Here is a 21,306-nt window from a genome sequence, read left to right as displayed (position 1 = left end):
TGCCCTCAGGACACTGACTATTTTTTAATGTAAAGAGGGTTAAATGCTGATTTTGGGGCTACAGAGGATGACAGTGCTTAGCTCAACAGAGAATTCTGTACTGTCTCTCAGTGTCCTCATCTCCCTGTATCTATTCATGTGATAGCTCTGTATATGTTGGCCTCTTCCATTTGCTGAATAGGAGAATCTGTACATATAGTAGTTATCTTGAAGGAGATATACTTGTTTGAATTTTTAGTAATTGTGTTAAATGTTAACTTTTTTTAGTGTTTATTTATGGTTGTAATTAATTCTCTCCTTTTGCTTTGTGTTTTTTTGCTGCCTTGAGAGCAAATGAAAGCATGAAACACTGAGGTGAAATAGTGGTGTGTATGATACACAAGATAGAGAGCATATGAAGGTTAAGTTTCCCTCTCTGGCAGCTGCTCTCCAGCAGAGCAGGTTATCTGGTTTCTGCTTAGCAACAGAGGTTACACAGGGATTTGCTCAGAACATTTATCCAGGGTGGAAGCTCTGCCTGTAAGCTGGTTTTCATACTGACTCTGTCTCCCCATGACAAGGGAATGTTGATGATGTCATGTTTCCACAGAGAGGTTTCAGGAAAAGCCCTGAAGTTTTTGAGAAACTATTATATATTGTTACTGTCTAATTAAACCATTCTGTTAACTGTTACCTAGGCAGCCTTAGAGTAGGAAAGGTAATGTAATAGAAGGTGAATTGAGGACACATTTTCATGTTTGGTAGGAAGTTAGCAACAAGTCTTTTAGTCTCCATCTTCCCAAATATCCTGATTCAGTGATATTTTTGTGCTGTCCTCTCTGAACAAAGGACACACCTCCTGTAGTGAATAAGCATCTCTTATGCCATGTCTGCAGCCATTACAATGAAGCTTGCTTGGGCATCTGTAAGAAGTGAGGCATGTGGTGGCCATGGAGCTTAGCAAAGTGAGGTGGTTCCTGAGGTTCCAGCAGCAGCTCCAGCACTCAGTAAAGGCTGCAGCTCATTCCTTTGGGCAGCAGATGCCCTGCAAGCACTTTTCCTGGTGTTGCTTTGAGCAGCTGTCTTGCTGGTTCTCCCTGCACATCCTAACTCTATCCTTTCCTGGCATATACTGTGCAGAGGAGCTTTCAGATGTATTTTGAAGTAGAGTGTCAGTGGAATGTTGGTCTATTATTGGGTCTGGTTATGGTATTTCGTTACAACTAATAATAGTATGCATTTGAGTTCAACTGGTTATTTGTGTGTGTACAGTCTGAAGGACTAAGCTTGATTTGAGGAAATAAGCATCAGCTTGTCACTGTTAGTGCCTGTCACTATTAGAATACTTTGCATTAATATCTGTAGGAAAAGAGGGGTTCTGAAAAAAAAGCGGGAATTAGATATTTCTTAATTGAAACATTTCTTAACTTGTTTAGAGCAGCAATACATCTATTTTTGCTGTCATAATTATTTTGTTCAAGGTCAGCCAAGTTCCCAAAAAGAAAGTCTCTTTGGTAGAGGGCAAAATAACACTATGCTGGTTTTCTTTCATGTGAGTGAAGACAGATACTCATGCTACTGTCGCATTTTAAGGAACTTGAAATCCTTAGAAAGGTTTTGTTAGTACAAATGCAACTATTTTTTACTATTCAGAACATCATGTTCAAGTAAACTGTAGACTTTAAGTTATTTCTGGCATCCAGGGCATAGTTTATGAACTGATATGACAGTATCTCAAATATATTTTCCATCTGGGTGATCACAGTGCAGTAGAAGTTTCTTGCTGTGTTGTCAAGCTAGAATCAAATGTTGTCACTGGCTGACCTTTGTTTTTAAGTACGTGGGAACATTACTGAAACACTTCACATAATAGAGAAGAACTGCTTCTCTGCTAGTGAGTATCTTTATGTTGCCAAAGACCTCATTCATCTCCTTCTTTTGAATGGGGCACAGGATTCCCTGTCCTCCCCCACCACAAACTTTCTAAAAGTATAAATGAGCTAATTCCTTACCACTTAATCTCACAGAATGTTCTGTAGGAGTCAGTGACCTGATGTAATGAACAAAAGTTAGAAAATCAATCCTAAAACAAGGACAGATAATGTTTTATTGTGCTGTGACTTGGATAAAATTGCTGAATACAAAATACTCTGTGCTGGTAGGTGTGTCAGTGAATAATCTTACACTCTTTTTTTCCTTAGTACAAAATGATTGAGTTGGTTGTAAAAGTAAGGAAGTGTGGGAAAGTAACAATTAAAAAGCAGTAAAGACTATCTGGTAGCAAATTATTCTGTAATGCCCAAAGCATCAGAAATTAAATACCTACTTTTCAGTTTTCCAAAGCTCATTCCCACATTGCAGGTAAAGAGGTTTGAAAGCTTTTGGAGAGCTCTGATATATTCCTGTCTAAGTCACTGCACTAATGCTCACGTCAAGCTCCTATTAGCCAAGTTAACATACAATGCAACATATTAAATATTTGAATAACTTTCTGTACCCTTCTGCATTACCTTCTTTCCTTCTAATACTTCTACTACTCTGTTCATGGGCAATTTTGAGCTGGAGAAAGGAGCAGTTTTTTCCAGTGCCAAATTCTATTACACAGGACAAATCTTCTTTCACAGGCTGGTGCAATGGCAAAAATTTGTTGTTGCATGAGGAGAGAGGAAAACTCTATACATCTGTGCTTTCTCTTCATACAAAGATTTTAGCTTTTTGGTGATTTTTCTAAGGAAAGTTCTAATTGTGAAAATGTAAACAATTAGAGAAATTTAAGTTTGTGTATTTCTGCTGCAGGGCCTATTTTGGTTCAGTATGCCTGATCCTGATAGATATGACTGGAATTCAGATCTCAACAGACTTCTTTGTCTGGATAGCTGTTATGCAATTAACTCATTGCTAAAGACATTGCAGTTTCCTTCTGGATCACAACCGGCAGTTTCATAGATCTGAGAAGACAAAGGATGCATGATAGTGCACAGTTGATTGCATCCCTAAAACCAAAAAGCACTGTTGCTGTATCATGACTGTGATATAAAGATGTGGCCATTCAGTTAATTACTTCCAGTTTTTTTCAGCAGTAATGGATAATTTCTCAGAAAATTGTTGTCAGTATTTTGTCCTATCATTTTTTGTTATCTTCTTTAACTGGGTTTTATTTTCCTCCTGAGAAAACTGCTGCTGGGCCAACTGCCTGCATTTCCTGAAGTGTAGCATGTGATGCCTTTCCCTGTACACTCAAAAATGTAAACTAGATGCCCCGACAGCATAAGAAAATACAGAAGAAAAAAGGAAGGTTCCAGAACCCCTGTAGAGGCTGAGGAGACATCTAGGACACGTGCCATCTCTGTCTTAACTTTGTAGTGGAATTTGAAACAGGTTAAAAGTTGTTCTTAGAAGTACCTTCAAAAAACTTATTCTAACTGGAACAGAGTGTTTATACTTTTCCTATAAGAATCAGAACAAAGGAATATTAAGAGCTGCCTGCACATTGTAACATTTTCTGCATAGTGACATTTTGCAGGCTTGATATAATTTTCTGCCATGTGCATCAGGCCATTAAATGAGAGGTCTTTAAAATTATCTCACCAGAGCAGTTCTTCTTTCTAAACAACACCAGAAGAAGATGAGATCAAAGAATTTCATAAAAGGCGCTTTTCACAGCTTATCTGTCATCAAATGAAGGTATTAGGGAAATGGTCTGAGAAGCTTTTCCTACTTGATACCCCTTTTGATGTGACTAGAACTACAAAACACACCATTTCTGCAGAGGAGTCCACTTTTGTTTCTCCCTTGTATGAGAAGAAGGGCACCAAGACTATATTGCACCAGCTGGCACTTCTGGGGTCCCTGCTCGTGGGCCTTGTTTGGGCTTTCAGGGAGCAGGCAGGAATCAGGTTTGCCACCCAAGGGAGCTGCAGTCCTCACATGAGCTCCCTGTGGAGCTCCTGGCTGCCAGCACTGCAGCTTGTGGTACTCTGGAAGATTTGCACCAGCTCCCAGAAAAATTGAGTGACAACAGAACACATTTTTCTCCAGGATAATTTGGGGTTAAAGATTTTCCCAGAGTTTGAAGTCTTTTTTTTTTTTTTTTTTTTTTTTTTCCCAGTTCATTTCTAAGGTTAGCTGGTAGAGGATCAAGCTGATGAAATGGTAATGCATATGATTTGTTCTGCATCTTCATTGCCTGCCCTTGGCTAGCAAATTCCACACAGTACAGCATTAAAAATCTAATCCTGATCTAAACCCCATATGAGCTAAGAGAATTCACCTCTAAGCCCTGTAGATACTGTGACAGAACATTAGATATTGTATTACAGGTGTCACAGAAAACATTCTTATACACAAAAGGTGTATAAAAAAGTAATCATTAGTGTCTGAGAAGGAAAAAAATTATAATTGTTCTTTAAAGTCAGAAAAGCTAAAAAAAAATAAAATATTTCCACTCATGTGGTAATATTTTAGGGCATTAATATGCACTTCATTAATTCAAGAAACCTGAGTAGCAGTTTTTTTGTCATTCTCAGGGAGTAAAATGGCAGCTCCAGAGAGCAGGCTGACAACTCTCCACCTGCTGTTTCTGTGCTACATTGGGTTAAACTTTTTCTTCATTAAAAACAGGATTAAGGATATTTTGAACCATATTTTCTTTTTACTTGAACTGGTATGAGACTGATACACTAATTAATTCAGTGCATACAAAATTTGGTCCAGTTAGTAATCTGTGAGATTTTGTCTGAAAAAACAATAGAAAGACTGTATTCAAACATCAGGTATTTATAAATCACACAGGAAAATTTGTATGTAAGGAATGTAACCTTCATCTGTTATTCTGATGTGTTGTTGATTCAAGGGTATAGATTTTATTCGTGTCCATACTTTATCATATTCCAAAATTTATGGAACAGGTGAAAGTTGTACATTTCAAAAGTAATGTTGAAGTTAGTGGATTTTGCTGGCCACAGTAATATGGGATTAGATTCTTTGAATAATTGAAACTCAGTTAAAGTTTTCTAGAAGTAGTAATGCTCAAGTGATAACCAATTAGCATCTTTTTTTATCCTCTACAAAGCTGGACCAGGCTGGCTTCTCTTAACTATGAACATCTTAAACACAACTTCCTTCTTTAATGCTAGTCTAGGTAAAAGCTAATCATCCCTTGACCTTTTTTGAAAAGAATAGTTCATGTCCACCAGGGTTCTAGCTTATGTTCCCTGCTTGTAAGTTGTAATTTCCATAGGTCTGTGACCTGTTGCTGGCACACAGGGAGTTCTCCACCCCCAGCCAGGCAGTTTATCTCAATGTTCATACTCTAGCCATATTTTTCTTGTTGAACAGTACATGCATTAGGTACATGAATAACATGTTAAAAACCCTCTTCTCTTCCAGTATCAATTGATACTCCACAGGGAGGCAACATAAATCTTCCCTGGCAAAAGTGACAGACCAGCTCTGCTTTGTGAAGATGAGAGATCTCAGATAAACATCGTAAACATTTTTTTTCCAGCAACTCAAATTATAGACAAGTAAATTCTACAACCCAATAATACAGTGTAGAGGTTTTGAGAACCTCTATAGTGATTCTGTAAGCACTGTTTGGAAAATAATTGTATTTGGTTTGTACCTTTTTCCGACCCTTCACATGGGGTCGGAAAGATAGGATAGAGAGGGTCTTTTCAGAATTATTCCAATGTCTCAAGGAGGGACAGCTGTTATTGAAACTGTTTTCAAGACATTAAAAATTGTTTTTATACTACTGGTTCTTAGTCCACATTTCTGGGATCTCTATGAATGGAATTAGAAGTATTTTGTCGTTTGTTTTGTAAAATCAAGAAAAATCAATAACCAGTTCTTTGTGTGAGAAACACAGGTGTAAAGCACTGAAGTATTTCTGAGGGTAGTATAAAACTTGCAACCCAGCTAGGATTTGATATTTTGAGTAAGGTAAGCATGAGGAATAAGAAATTATTCAAAGCAGTGAAAAGCATTTCCAGTGGTATTTTCTATAAGTACTGAAACAAACTGCCAGTGGAGGTCAAAGAGTGCCTACATGTAGTAGGCAATAGTGATTTTTAAGAGCTGATTGGATTAATTTCAGGAACTCATGCAACTTTCTAGTCTGTGAGGCAGAATATGTCAAGGAATACTGCTCACTACTTGCTTCTATGGCTGTTGAGCCGACTAAGACGGGAACAGAACATTTCTGGCACAACTCAACAGCACGAGAGCCTGCTGCATGGGTGTACAGACAAACCCACTTCCAGCATACCAGGATGTCAGAGATTTCTGCTTCCTAGGTCTTTGTGGGCACTCAACAGAGCTGTTCAGGTTTATGGTTAGATGACTGGGTCCCAGTGCCCAGAGACTGCCTTGCAGCACTGAAAAGTTTGGTTCCCCTTGGCTTAGATACAGCTGATCCTGCCTGTCAGCTCTGGGATAAACTAGATGACCTTGCAAGACTTCTTTATCCAATTTTGTATGGTTCGCTGGCTCTCTCCAGTTAATGTCTTCAATTCAAAATTTAATACTAGGCAAGTAATCCCTAGCTATTACAGTACTCACCAACTTGGGAGAAATTAACTGGTTATCAAAAAAAAAAATCCTTAAATACAAGATTTGAATGCATGCATGTTTTTAAGGGGAAGATACAAAAATATCCTGTGTGAAATTTAAGATAGCAGTTCCCTCATATAGGGCATTTATTCCAAGAATTGTGGAATTTGTAGTAACTGTTCTCTTTTTATTTGGAACTCCATGAAAGCACTAGTACAAAACAGGAAAAACAACACAATTAGCCCAGAGGATAAACACTGAAATCAGAGACTGATAACTGTCATAGTGTCCTGTTGAAGATTGTTACTGTAAACTTCAAAAAGAAATCAGTCAAGTGAACAGGAGAGAGCTTTTTCTTGTTCTCTGCAGCACTGTATCTGGCTTTTCTCTTCTTTTTGATTTCTCCCTCCTATTTCTGAGATTATGGAAGATGAATCTGCCATCCTGATTAGTCTTCTGTTCAGGGCGTTGAAGGTTTGCATATAGTTTTGTGTACAGCATGTCTGTGCAACTTCCATCAGTACCAGGAAATGTTTATTCGAGTTCTGAGGGGTGGGACAGTGGAGTTTTTTTGTTATTTTAAACAAACTGTTTGAGCATCCTGTTTAAATAGAGTTAAGTAATCACAGTTTTGTACTAGTTGGAAAAAAATTCCATACATGCATGATATGAATAAAATATCATCTTACAGAACATACCAAAGTTGTGATATATTTATCTAACTTCTTGTGCAATAAAAGTTTTATATTTGACTTCTGTTTTGCAACAAGTTTATTGACTTTAGTAGAGTACTGTCACAGACTATTACATAGAATATTAACTATTTTTAATTTAAATTTGCTGTATTTAATTCACACATTAGTTTCCTTGATATTTTCTGTAGCCTCTGGAGAAATGTAATTTAAATATGACTTCCTGAAATTGAGTGGAAAAAGGTATGTTTACATAAACAACTTAGTTAAGGGAACTAGTGAGAATCAGGAAGAATTTATTCACAACCAATTGCATGAAAACATAAATGAAGAAAAAAAAAAGGTAAAGTAGGCTGTTAAGATTTACTTAAGGATTTTACTGAAGGAGTTCATGTTTGATGCCTTTCCTCTGGCTTTAAGTGTTATAAGGGTTAAATTAGGAGACAAAAACAGTAGTGAAAATATTTATTCTCAGGCTTCTAGCATGGATGAACATCTCAGATCTGAAAGTGGGAGACAGAACAATTTTTTTTTTTCACTAATATTTAGGCAATGAGGCTGTGCTGAACTGTATATTTGGTCCCCTAGCTGGTAGGAGTCTTATGAAAGAAAAAAAAAAAATTGTACTCTTCAGATTGCAGTGATAATTGTACTTGGCCTTGTCTATCACTGGACTGTCTTTAAGCTGCAATCTAATGTTCACGAGATTTTAATTGGAAAACAAACAAAGGACAAGCAGGTTAATGGCTGATAACAGTTTTTTAAGAAGTCTTTTAAGGTCTACACAATAATTAATGTAAACAATACATCAAAGTCTTTCCATGTTTAAGCTTTCATACAGAGTTTACATAGAAGCTTGGTCTTCAACAATTGTATTATTCCACATCTAAACAATGAATAGACTGTATAGTGTCATCTCTTAAATCAAAACAGATTGACAAGATTATCTGGTCTTACTAGTAGGAAGGTCTTGGTCATTAATCACACCTCTACAAAAAGGAGCTGGATCGATCCTGTTATGTCCTGACAGTTTATTACTATTGACGTTTCTGGAAATTTCCCCCTTTTCCCAATTAAAAAAAAATAATCATATACATCATTTCAAGAAAAATAAAAGGTAGAAGCTCTATCCAATGGAACTCATAACATCTAAAATGGAGGAAATATAGCTGGTAGGGACTGTTCATCATATATAGGCTGGTGTTAACAAAACCTATATAAATAAAACTAAAAATGTAAGATGGTTTTGAAGGGTGAAAGTTATGCTAATAATCAGAATAAAGAGTGATGGATTAGTAAGGAGGATTTACTGTGGGGCCAAAGGGTGGTTATTTTGAATGCCAGAGAGAATGAATGATGAAATTAAGGTACAACTGAAGGACTAGAATGAGAGAGAAGATTAAACAAGATACGTAGTTTAAGTGACAAGTGTACTTCTCCAGAGAGTAATAAGGACAGAGACAAGGAGAGGGGTTGATTTCAGAGTGCAGGTTTGAAAACATAAATCGTGCAGGAGGGTTTCTCACAGAAAGCATGCAAGTGGTGGGACTGGAGTAATAGAGATGTTAAGACAAGCAGTTATGCATCCCAGGGTAGTAGCTGAAGTTATATGAAATACTGTGGAAATACAGAGTGAAATTTAACTTATTTTTTTCTTGACTTCCAGCTTGTTTATTTCATGTCTACTTCGTTTCTATAACCTATGCCCTTGACTTTGTTTTTCTTTCCATTTATTATTTGAAGTATTGTCATTCAACCGTACCTTTTGAGAAATTCAAGGAAAAGCAGGTATGATTAAGGGATAAAATAACCCTGCAAAAGAATCTGATTACTTCAGAAAACATTGTCTAACTTTACTGTGCTATTTTTGCTTTACAGATGCCAAGAGAGGATTAATCTATAATGTCTTTGTGATTTTGCCTTTTATTGCAGTTTATATAATTAGACTTCCCAGGACTTGTTTAAATCTAACTTGTTGAGCAAATTATACTTCTCAAGTGTTATGAAAATGGAGTCCAAAAATAATGCAGTCCAAACCAAACCCATTCACTTTTCTCTTGGAACATAATCAGTGATAAAGTTATACCTTAGGTCTCATTTTTAACTGAGTAAACGTTGCCCTGTCCCTTACTAATGCATAATTCCATAGGGTGTTCACTTTATATTCCCCTCTTCCAGGTGTGACCATATCCAGGCAATGGATGTAGCAAGGACGCATATAATGAGGCATAATACAGTTGTTTCACAGTTACAGTTTGAGGATGAAATCCTGTCTGTACTGGTCACCAAGGTTTCATTGGATCTCTCTGGGCATGTGCATACGTTATGACAGGAAATTCAGTGTTAAGATTTTGATCACTAATTTTTCATGAAATATGGGGAAAAGAAAAAAGTTAAAGCTGCAAAAAATCAAAAATTGTGTCCATCTTGTTGCTGAGTTTATGAGAATCAGGAGAAAGATGGACTTTCAATTGCAGCTCATTTTCATAAAACATTCTTTCTTTGCATGCATTGTCTTTTCATGTAAATTTAAGTCTGCTGTCTGTGTCGTTGTGTCAAACTCTTTCCCAAACTTGCTGTGAGTAGAGAATGAAACTTTAAAAATGTTTTGTTATGTGAATTCCCATTAGGAAGTTGAAGTTTGCATTCAAAAGAGAAGAAAAAGTAACTTGACATATCAGTGTATCGAAGAGAAGTGCAACAGCAGCTATATCCATGTGAAAAAATCAAAGGCAACGTGTTGCAAAGGGACATGTACTGAAACTGCTCTTTCGAGACACTCTTTCTATAGTTCAGTGATGAGGAGTATAACAAAGGACAATACCTTCATCTTCCTCTTAAGAGAGTGTTACATCCTCTTATGTTATGTTACAATACCAATACAGCTGTACTTTTCACTGACTTTATCACAAAACTGATTGATTTGGTATTATTCTTAAACTCTAGCTGTTGAAATCATGAGACTGAGAGCTATCATATTTTCTTTTAAAAGCAAAACTGTAATTCACATCATGTCCAGAGAGAAATCAGAGGGGAAGCACAAGGACCATATTTTTGCTTTAAAAAAAAAAAAAAAGAGAGGTGTTATTTAAAGCTTATGCTTATGTAAAGAGATTTACGCTATGATTTTGAATGCTTCTTAACAACAGTGGTGAACATTGCAAAATGAGCAAAGGCATGGGCCTGAAGCCATGGTCTTTTGAGTGTACAATACATCCAGAAGCTTTGATGTTATTCTTTATTAGGTTTTCTTACTAGGTAAGAAAAATGTTGGAAAATGTACCAAAGTTGTTAGTAATGTTTTACCAAGAACGCCAGTTCACCAGGAATCCTGAATTTGATCCAGTCTGGCAGTTTTATTTCCCCAAGAAATGGGGGGAAAGGCACAAGGGTTTCTTTTTTTTTCTGCATCCTCTTTCTGTAATCAGCAAAAAGTCAGCCAAACATTTCTAACCTCCTCCGGGAAATATCCCTGATAAGTATAACATGTAGGCACTTAATGAGCAGGATTAATGCACATGCTTAAGTTTAAGGATGTTTTTAAGGGCTGTGCTTTGAATCTGAGCTGTAGAATAGATCATTAAAGACAAATGGCAAGCATTTATGAATTTTTGGACTCATATATATAAACTATGTAATCTGCAGGCTTGGAGTCACTTGTGGGAGGTTAATTAACTTCCATCTTCTGCTGGTTTTGCTCCTCCAAAGCAATCTTGTCTTCTTTTCTTCAACCCAGCACATCAGACACTATGAACTAGTGCCAGAGTGCAGCATGATGTGAAATTTGGAGAGAAGTCCGAGCCTTACTCACCTGTGTATCATGTGACAGGAGAATGAAATGTATATGTCACAGGAGCAAATATAGAGTGAGCAGAATATGCTGAGATCTGTTCTCCACATCCCATAAAATTACCTCCATATCTGTCTAAACTCCCGTGTGTGTTTATATGTATATTCTACAATAAGAAAAAAAAAAATGGGGAAAGTAGGCTTACAAACCAAATGTGATCAGTAGAGTTGATGATTTAAAGCTGTTAGTACAGATTGGGGAAAACTAAGAAAATTTACAAGAAGCATTTACAAACTTAGGCTCTGAGTTATGCCAAGTGGATGTGTGTCATTTCTTTGCTTATGCATTCACGGCATTGTCAGTTTATCATAGAATCATAGAATGGTGTGAATTAGAAATTCCAGCCCCCATTCCATGGGCAGGGACACATCCCACTAGATGGTTGCTCAAAGCCCCATCCAATCCAGCCTTGAGTGCTGCCACGGAGGGGGCAGCCAGAACCTCTCTGGGCAGCCTGTGCCAGCGTTTCAACACCTTCATAGTGAAGATTTTTATCTAAATGTCTAGATTAAGTCTACCCTGTTACATCTTAAAGCTGTTACCCCTTGTCCTATCATTATATGCCCTTGTAAGAAGTCCCTCCTCAGCTTTCTTGTAGTCCCCATTCAGGTACTGGAAGGCTTCTGTAGGGTCTCCACAGAGCTTTGTCTTCTCCAGGCTGAACAACTTCAACTCCCTCGGCCTGTCTTCACAGAAGAGTTGCTCCAGCCCTCTGATCATCTTCATGGCCCTCCTCTGGATTTGCTCCAATAGATCTGTCTCCTTGTGATGGGGACTTCAGATCTGTACACAGGACTCCAGGTGGGGTCTCACAAGAGTGGAGTAGAGGGGAACAATCACCTCCTTTGACCATCTGGCCACACTTTTGATGCAGTCCAGGATATGGTTGGCTTTCTGGGCTGCAAGTGCACATTGTTGGCTCATATTGAGCTTCTCATCAACCAACACCTTCAAGTCCTTTTCCTCAGGACTGTTCTGACTCCATCCTCTGCCCAACCTGTACTTGTGCTTGGGATTGCCCTGATGCTGGTGAACGACCTTGCCCTTGGCCTTGTTGAAAATCATGAGGGACCACCTCTCAAGCTGCTTGAGGTCCCTCTGGATGTCCTCTCTTTCCTCCAGTGTGTTGTCCACTCCACATAGCTTGGTGTCATCAGCAGATATTGCTGAGAGTGCATTAAATGCCACTGTCTGGGTCATCAGCAAAGATGTTAAACAGCACATTTCAGGCTGTTTAAGCTCATCTAATTTACTGGTGTTCTCTGTTCTGACTGAGAGCTGAGTACTTACCTTTTGGATTTCGCTTTCTGAAACAAACTAAAATGAAGGAATTTCCTGAGAATCTCAGTTGCTCTTCTCAAGTCAAGTTCATTCCTAGTTCTCCATCATGGAGTAACGCTTGAAAACTTGAACTCTGAAACTCTTTTGAACAGAAAAAAATAAAAATAACTTTATATATGTTATATTTTGTTGTCTTATGAGAACTTGAGGCAATTCAAAAGATCATATGTAAGTGTTTGAGACTGTAAGTACTGGTTTCTATAATTTAGCATTTCTAATTCATTTTACATAATTTGGGAATGGTACTGTTCAGAAATAGGAGTTAAATAAGGAGCCTGAAATTTGGCAAGCAGCCCTTCAGTAGTTGACAGAATTTACTTTATCTCTTCATTGTTATGGCTAAATTTTTTAAGAAACTGCATCATTTAACTATCTCCATTATTACATAAGATTGATTGTTATTCTATATGTATTTGATGTGTGGAGATTTGTTTGTGTGATGCTTTTTATTCTACACCCTTTTTCTCATTTCTTACTTTTGTTTTCTTTAGGTTATGTGGGATTTCGGTTGTCAGCATTTCTTTTTTCAGAATCATAGAGCTTTGATTTCTTGACGCAAATGCTGCAGTCGTCTTGAGTGTAGCATCAAGCAGTCCTTTGTGTGACTAAAAGAAATTAGCTAAATAGCACTGTTTAATTGATTTCAGGACCGCCTCTTTTTCGTCATGGAATATGTAAATGGAGGAGACCTAATGTTTCAAATCCAGCGCTCACGCAAATTTGACGAACCTCGATCCCGCTTTTATGCAGCAGAGGTCACATCAGCACTCATGTTTCTTCACCAACATGGCGTCATCTACAGGTACTTTTTTTGATCAAAAATGAAGTGTTCTTGAGGCTTGGGGGCTGGTTTTGGCTGAAATCCTCTGTCTCTTAGCAACCAGATTTAGATTGGTTGTTTGTTCCAATTTGCTTACATAGAACTTTTTTTGGCTGTTTATCATTGAGAATGTTAACATTTGAATAGCTCTGCAGCAGTAGTCGCCAGCTGTGTGTGCCAGTTTTGTATTATAGTCCAAATAAAGCAGTTTTGAAAAACCTTGGCACAGTGAGACCCAGAGGTGACCTTTCTACAGATTGGTGCAATCTCTTCACTTTCCTCTCTGTGCCATAGATTTCCTCTGGGTTTCCAACTCCCTGCCACTTCCTGAGTTTGTTTGTCCTGGTTGTCTCCACTCAGATACAATCAGGATGGTCGTATGCAATCCTTCACTTATGCCCCTTCCTCTTGACTGTTTGGGCAAAGGCTTAGTCACCAGCAGGAAGTGGCTCTTTGCTGACAGTTTTGATTTGCTTGCAAGTGCCCAGCATCTATTTCAGCCTCCTCCCTGCTACCTCAAATCTCTAATCTTCAAAACCCATGCACACACACAAGAGATATGCATATTGTGCTGTGGTGAAGAATGTGTTTAGGAATAGGCTTTTATTGTTAAAAGTAAGGAATCACTTTGAAAATTTTCACTCTGATGTCAATGTGTTTATTAAGACCTTTATCTTGTCATTTCAGCCTTCCTCTCTCTTCTTATTTGTTTTTAGCAACCTGTCATTGCTTGCAATAAATTTGGGCTTTAACAAGAAGCGTGCTTTACAGATTTTGTGATGAAGGTCTATCTTCTGAGTTCCGTGGATCTAACTGAGTTTTGGTCTCCTGCCCTCTTTCAGGTTACCAGTTTTGGGGTGGTCAGTATCTTGGGGAACAGGCAGTTTCAGATTTCTTGTGCAGAAGCATAAAGATGAGGATGTGGAATATGTCACATTTCTGGATTCACATTAAGGCTGATCTCAAGAGCACTAGAAACTGAAAGAAGTTAATTTTAAATGTAGTAACCAGGCCTGTGGTTCCATCAGAGCTTCCATCAGAGGCCTCTGACTTTCCTACCAACCTGGGATTCAAAGCCTGTGGTTCCATCAGAGCTTCCATCAGAGGCCTCTGACTTTCCTACCAACCTGGGATTCAAAGGGAAACTTCTTAGTGAAGTGGTCTCCCTTACAGAGACATCAGAACATTGCATCTTCTCAGGAAAATAAATCTCTGTGAAAGTGGTCTTTACATTAAAAGTCCAGTTTTCTGTAGAAAGTGTTTTTGCTAGCTGCAGCTTTTTATTTCCATTTTTTATTAACACTGGTGTGATACTTGCATACTGGTTGGACTTTCAGCCCTACCACTTCACATAGGTTTGTTTTGAAGTGCTGAAGATCCAACACATTTCTTACTTCAGTGCCCATATCACATTTCCTAATCATGCTCTGCATTTATCTCCAAAGCTATGTTTTTGTACATTTAGATAGCAGGACATAGCAACTGCAAAATTTGTAAGTACGGATCATAAGGAAAACAGACAAGTTTGGTACTTTTGAAAGTAAAGGATTTTGAGAATTTATTTCCATAAAAAGACTTGAGCTCATTTTCTTTTCCTGAAAACTGGAGTTTATCTACTTAGGAATTAGCAGTCTAATTAGTTTAGTGATTACTGTGAACCAGCCAGAAACAATTGATATTACCTTCTCCCTCTTGCATATTTATGCATATTTATATGAATGTGCATCCATCCTCCCTCTTAATTCTCTGCTCCCATCCTTTGACACACATCCTTTTCTCTCTCCTCTCCACACTCTTGTCCCACGTCTTACATGAAGCTTCTGCTGTGTGTTGGCTCCCAGCTGGATTTAATTGCTTTGTGTGCCTGTGCTCCTTCTATGACTATTTATTGTCAAAGTGCTTTGATCCCAAGAGAAATGTTATTCTGATGCAACAGTGCTTTATAATTTGAACTTTGCAAGGTACTCTCAACTTTTGATTCAGAAACTGTGCTGATATATATTTGGCATGCTAGAGTAAAACATTAAGCTGTAAATGACATGTAATAGTAAGTCAATCAGAAGCAGCAAAAGAGGAGAAATTACATGAGTTGGGCAATGAAAGCAAAAAGAACATTAGGAATAGTTTGAGTTGTATTCTTCTGCTTTGACACAGTTTTTGGATTTGGACATGGTTATGTCTATAACTATATCTCCTTTTCCCAAGTTGGGGATACTAAGAGCTTCAACAATTCATAAAATATATATCCCAGTTACCATATAAAATTCAACCAGAAGGAAGATGTTTGAGATTAACTTAAAAGAGCTAATTGTTAAGAAAATGTCACAATTCATTCACAGTGTGCCAGGCCCTGGGAGAATGCACTTGTTGATGTAAAGTGTGTGTTAGAATAGTTGTCTTGCATAGAACAATTTCAGCCTGATTATTCCATACCTCACTGCATTATATATTACAATGTTAAAAAAGCATTGAGATCAAGTGACTCCTTTACATCTCCAAAGCTATTAGCTGGCAAGCAAGGAAAGGAAAGGAAAGGGGGGAAAAAAAAAGAAGAAATGAAAATGCTCCAGAATAACCACCAGTCATAACTACCTAACATGCCTTCAGATATTTTAATAAAGAGTAGTTGTCTTCTGTGTAATTATATCTCTAGAAAAAACATTGTGGTGTTAAATTAATGGTTATTCTCCAAAGTGGGAAATGCTGCTGTGTGGGCAATACTTAAAAGAAAGTAGGGAATGAATATATAAATAAACTAAGATGGTTGATGGAAATGCAGGTTTCAAAATAGCTGCTATACCTTCTGATCTTTTTTCAGCCATGTATGTGGAAGTATTTGTTTGGAGCTAAACATAGTTACGTTTTTGGAAGTAAATAACTAGCTTTAGCTCATGCTTTGGCTTGTTGGTTAGATTTTTAGAAAGTGCTATGGTGATCCTAAATGATCATCTTTTGTAATAACTAGTTTATCCTCATTTTCCCTTGAAGTTGAAAGAAATCTAGCTTCTTGTTTGGCAATAAAAATTATTCTGTAAGTTCACATCTTTGCAGCTGGCCCAGCAATTGTACCCAGACTTGTCCAGTTATCAGTGTGCTCACTGGAATTACACCAGTTTGTTTATCAAGTTTATGTTGGAAATAAAGATGAACCTCACAATTTTTATATATAAAGGTGTTGCTGTTACTAAATGCATCTTGTATGATAAATAAACCAGGGCAATTTTCAGTGTGGCATTTTTAAGAGTATAATGTTACTGCTGTAGTGTCAAAAACACTTCAACAACGTAATAAAAATACTTGCATTATCCCTGCCACTTTTCCTCTCATCTGGCATTCAGCTATTCAGGCACATGTCAAGCTGGGGCCTGATAATACAAGTAGAGCCAATCAGACACAAAAGACATTTCTGGCAGTCGCTGTTGTTGGTGTTATGCAATTGCACCACGTTGAAAAAATGTATTCAAGCTTCAGAAATTATGGGCTGGACTGTGAATCTCATTTTACCTGTGAACTAAACTGGACTTTGAACTGTGTGATGAAAGGTTGTGGACTATGTTTACTGTCACCTGTCCCTGGGGTCTGGTACATTTAAAGTCAGTCAGCAGCAGCATGAATATTCTTGTATAGGAGGATGCAAAAAACTGAGTGTTAAGAAACTGCCAGTTCTCTACTCCTCTGTTTTAGTGACTCAACATTCAAGAATGCTTTCCACAGATCTATGTAAATATTATGTGTTTCACCTGCAGTTGTTGGGCTGAGGATGGGAAGACCTGAGTGGGTGTCTCTGGCTCTTGTTGGAGTTCAAGTGAGGTAACACAAGTGGCCCAATCTGGCCTGAAATACACGCAGAGAATTGCTGCCTCCCCAGGCAGGGACATGAGCACTAGAATGGAGTACCAATTTATTAACATAAGTGTCTGGTGTCCTCAGTCTGTATTTGATTTAGGGAGTTATCTGTGTAACATACAAACCTTGTTTCAGTGGAGATCTGAAGGACACATAGTTGCATGTTGTGTAATCTCTTGTATGATCCAAGACCATTCAAGTGACTAAATGGGTGCTTTCTCTGAAATACAAGAGAAGGAAAGTGTATTTAAACAATTTCAGATCACCAGAGAAGATGAAAAATATCTTAATATGGAAATTAGTGTCACCTGCCTTGGGCTAACTCATCCTTTTGATTTTGAATGTAAGATCTGTGAGATGTTTCCTTCAAATTGTACAGCAGCTGAGGAGTCCTCATTCATAACTATGGGTTATCATGTTCCTCAGCAATATGAAGTAATAATCCAACCTGTAATGTGCTGCAACTTTCTGAGGCTCTGTGCTCTCTGTAATTATTATGTTGGTTGTGATGAAGGATACATTAACACTGAACTGAGGAGAATGTGAATATAAATATGCTGATGCCAACCCTTTAATACCTCTGAGCTGTTTCTATGCACAAATACCCTAAGAACTTGTTTGAACACTAATTGAATTTTTCCTTGGACAATCAGTTTTCCCAGCATTCCCATTTATCAGCGTAACACACATCAGTGCTTCAGAAAGAAGAACTACTTAGAATTAAAAGCACTTTCATTAGTGTGTTTATGTGTAATAAGAATATTTATAAAGTCTGACTTCACTGGTGGTTGTATGATTCAGTGCAACCTTGGCAGAGTAACCAGGAGTTATATTTACACTGATGAAAATATTGCATGCTCAGTGGATAACATGTTAAAAGTCATCATTCTTCCAAGTTACCTTACTGTGTTACTTTTGAGTGGTAGCAGCCAAATAAAATTCATCTTCTTCCCTCCCTCCCCCCCCCCCCCCTTTTTTTTTTTTTCCTTTAGCTTTTTAAAATGCAAAACTAGCTAGACCCAGAGCATTTTGGGTTAAGTTTGTTCTCAAGTATGTCAAGATCATCCTACTGGCACACTAAACAGTTAAATTGCTGTTTGAGCTCTGGTCCATGAAGAGAGGGCAAGAAAGACCTTGTACCCTCAGATAGCATATTCAGACCTAATCACAGGAACATCCTGAACTCAAACCCTTCCCCACATAAACTGCCTGTTGCAGGAATCTGCCATGGAGAAGTTGCAGTTTGCTTCTGGTGCAAGTGAGAGCAAAGAATTTCCATCATCTTGAATAAAAGCAGGAAGCAAGGAGTGGACTGTGCTGCTGCACATGTGTCCGAGTCCCAGGGTCTCCATGTCTCCAGAGATTGCTGCCCAAGCTGTGCCACCTGACCAGCACTCCTGGCAGGGACTCTGCCCAGGGCTACAGCCATACTCAGCTCTCCCTGGTCTAATTTCTGAAACTGAGTGTGAGCTCCAGTGGGATTTTAGTCAGTGGTCTTCTGCCCTCTTTGCACTGTTTCTTGCTAGATCTAGGCAACCCAGCAGTCATGAAATGCATAAATAAGCAGGATATCTTCCCCGCAGGAAAAGGCAGTGGGCTGGGGTGGAGAGGAACGGGGCTGAGGGAGATGAGAAGCAGGAAGAAGGGTTGGTTCCCAGGCTTCTGGCATTTGGACTAAGGGAGGCCACCCTGCATCTGCCCAGTTTATGTATTGTGCTAAGGGCTGCTGTCATATAGGAGAGCCTTTGACAAGGTTTCCAGCTGTGGAAGGATGAGTAAAGGCTGTGGGAATAGGATGTGAGCCACACGGTCTTGCCAGCAGTAGAATGCTTTCTAAATTTCTCCTGTGTTTGGAACGTAAGAAAGTCCTCGGTTGGGTCCTGTGTGGGAGCTGGGTATGTGGAGGAGTGGTGCTGGGCAGTTAATATTTAGAAGGACAGAGCAGCAGCACTGACCTCATCTAGGGAATGAGAAGGTACTGGCAGGGGGAGTTCCCAGTAGCGAGGTCAGCAGCATTGGGTTTTTGCTACATGTTTATTCGGTGCAAGATTTTCTTGTTTAATGACCGTTTGTATAGTGCTGTATTGTGTAAATAAAGCTATGACCTTTACCTTCTGATAATAGTATAGGAGTGAGTTAATGTTAAATGAGGGAGGGCAGAGAGTGGGAATCTGCCAGGGTTAATGCCAAGTTTACATTCCTGTGAGAGCAGCCATGTTCCGGTACTCTCAGTAGAAAAGGCAACAGTACTTCTCAATAGATAATAAAATGTTATAGAGCTTGTTTGTATTTATTTCTGGGTGAATGTCAGTGATTTTAGATGACTGATGTTTTATTTTATAACAGGAAGAAATGTGTGTTATCTTTCTATGTTCGATCCACAAAATAACAACCCTCTAGGGCTACAGCACACATAAAATTGAAGTGTACTGACACAAGAAAATCCTGTAGTTTCCCTAAAAATGCTGAGGCACAGCTTATTTTCTACAGAAACACATACAGCAGTTCCAAATCCAGTTGTATTCTGCAAACAATTTTCTAAGAGAAGAGGATGTTTTTTGTTTCACAGTGCATTAAAACTCTGTGTTTCCTAAGTGTCATTCTACTATTAACAGACAAAAGTTAGGACTGAATTTTGCTGTGCCCTTCAGTCACGTTTGTCTACAAAGAATGAAAAGTATTTCTGAAACCCAGTTGCAATGGTGTTGAAATTCTGTCATGTTAAAGGTGAAGCTTTGTCTTTTTGCATGCTATTGTATCTGCCAAAGTTTCATAGTATACTTCATACAGAGAAGTGCACAGAAGACATGGTTCTGAGAAAAAAAAGCATTTCACAAAGATTTTGTTGTGCTCTTGAAGAGGGAGTAGAGCAAAGCATTGGATGAAAACATGTAATGAATTCTAGTGTTTTTTAAGTAATGATATTTAAAACCCTAAACAACCTTAAAACAAAATTTGGATGATACACTTTGTTAAAGACGTTTGCTTTTTCCATCTTTTGGTCAGAACCTGGATACTTTTGGTGTGAGGTTTGCATTATTCTCTTTGCCCCCTTTACCCTCCCACTTTATCCACTTTCTTGTTGTACGAGCTTATCACTTAGACACTGGTCCAGCAAACATGTTGGTATGCAGGTCACTGTATCCCAGACTGATTTTAATTCAGTGAGACTAGTCATATGCATGAAGTGTGCAGCTTCCTGGATTAATTGGAACCTTGGTTTGACTTCTAAGATTGGAAATGTGTTTAAAATATGAGTATCATCACATTCGCCATTACTAAAATCCATGTTGTTTTCCTTACCATTGCAAAAGTTTGTGGAAAATGACAATTTAACTACTCTAAAAGCTACCATAACTGAGTTATCACTAAAAAGTTTTACAGCTTTAAAAATATCTGTTTAGGTGAACTTGTTCTCAAATGTAAGAAAAGAGAAATAATATTATTCACCAGGAAGTTTATGAAAATTTCCTAAGGAACTAGAACAGAAAAAATACAACCAATAAGACAAAACCCAGCATTTTAGGGAGTGCATCGAAGTCTCTACTGCTACCAGAAGAAAAAGTGGTAGGATTACATCAGAATCAGAAGGCCTTGGCCAGGCTAGGTGCAATCTAACCAAAGGGAATCAGAAAGTGGAACAAAATGGATCAGGTGGCCATGACTGTGCTGAAAATGAGCAGAGAGGTGAGGTGTAACAAAGCCAGTAACAAGTCACTTAGCTCACTGTCTCATACCAGAAGTAATGCCGGCCCCTCTCCTTTGCTGCCAGCATTTCAAGCAGCTTCCCAGAGCAGCAGACAGTGTCAGAATCCATTGCTTTCATCATCTCAGCAGTGTTGAGTACATTTAGACCAGGAAGATGTGGAGCAGAGCAAAGCAGGCACGGCAGTGAGGCCAAGGTCAGCTTATACTGAGATGGGAGTTCATGTGGTGTCTTCACAGTAGATACACATAGTGACTGATGGAAACTCTCGTGCCACCACCAATTTGAATTTTGACCCCCCAAGACCACTTATGTTTGGGGTATAATGATTTTTTTTAATTGGCAATACTGTACCTCACAACCAAACTTGACAAGTGTGGATTGGATAGTTGTGTGTAGTGAGATGGGTTGGGAACTGGCTGAAGGACATAGCCCAGAGAGTTGTGGTCAGTGGGGCTGAGTCCAGCTGGTGGTGTTCCTCGGGGGTCAGGAATGGGTCCAGTCCTGTTTAACATATTAA

General features: G+C 38.4%; 1 protein-coding gene across 1 annotated transcript in view; it reads left to right on the top strand.

The window, feature by feature from the left end:
• The window catches only part of PRKCE (protein kinase C epsilon), a 286,377-nt gene that overhangs the window by 221,926 nt on the left and 43,145 nt on the right, over positions 1–21,306 (top strand). Inside the window, exon 11 of the mRNA XM_008496530.2 lies at positions 13,062–13,216. Coding sequence (XP_008494752.1) covers positions 13,062–13,216 — 155 coding nt within the window. The remainder of the gene's footprint in view (positions 1–13,061; positions 13,217–21,306) is intronic.

This window comes from Calypte anna, chromosome 3 (assembly GCF_003957555.1).
Source record: "Calypte anna isolate BGI_N300 chromosome 3, bCalAnn1_v1.p, whole genome shotgun sequence".
In the NCBI taxonomy this organism is placed as follows: domain Eukaryota; kingdom Metazoa; phylum Chordata; class Aves; order Apodiformes; family Trochilidae; genus Calypte; species Calypte anna.
The sequence above is the reverse complement of the archived record's forward strand: the minus strand, read 5'-3'. Positions and strand labels throughout refer to the sequence as shown.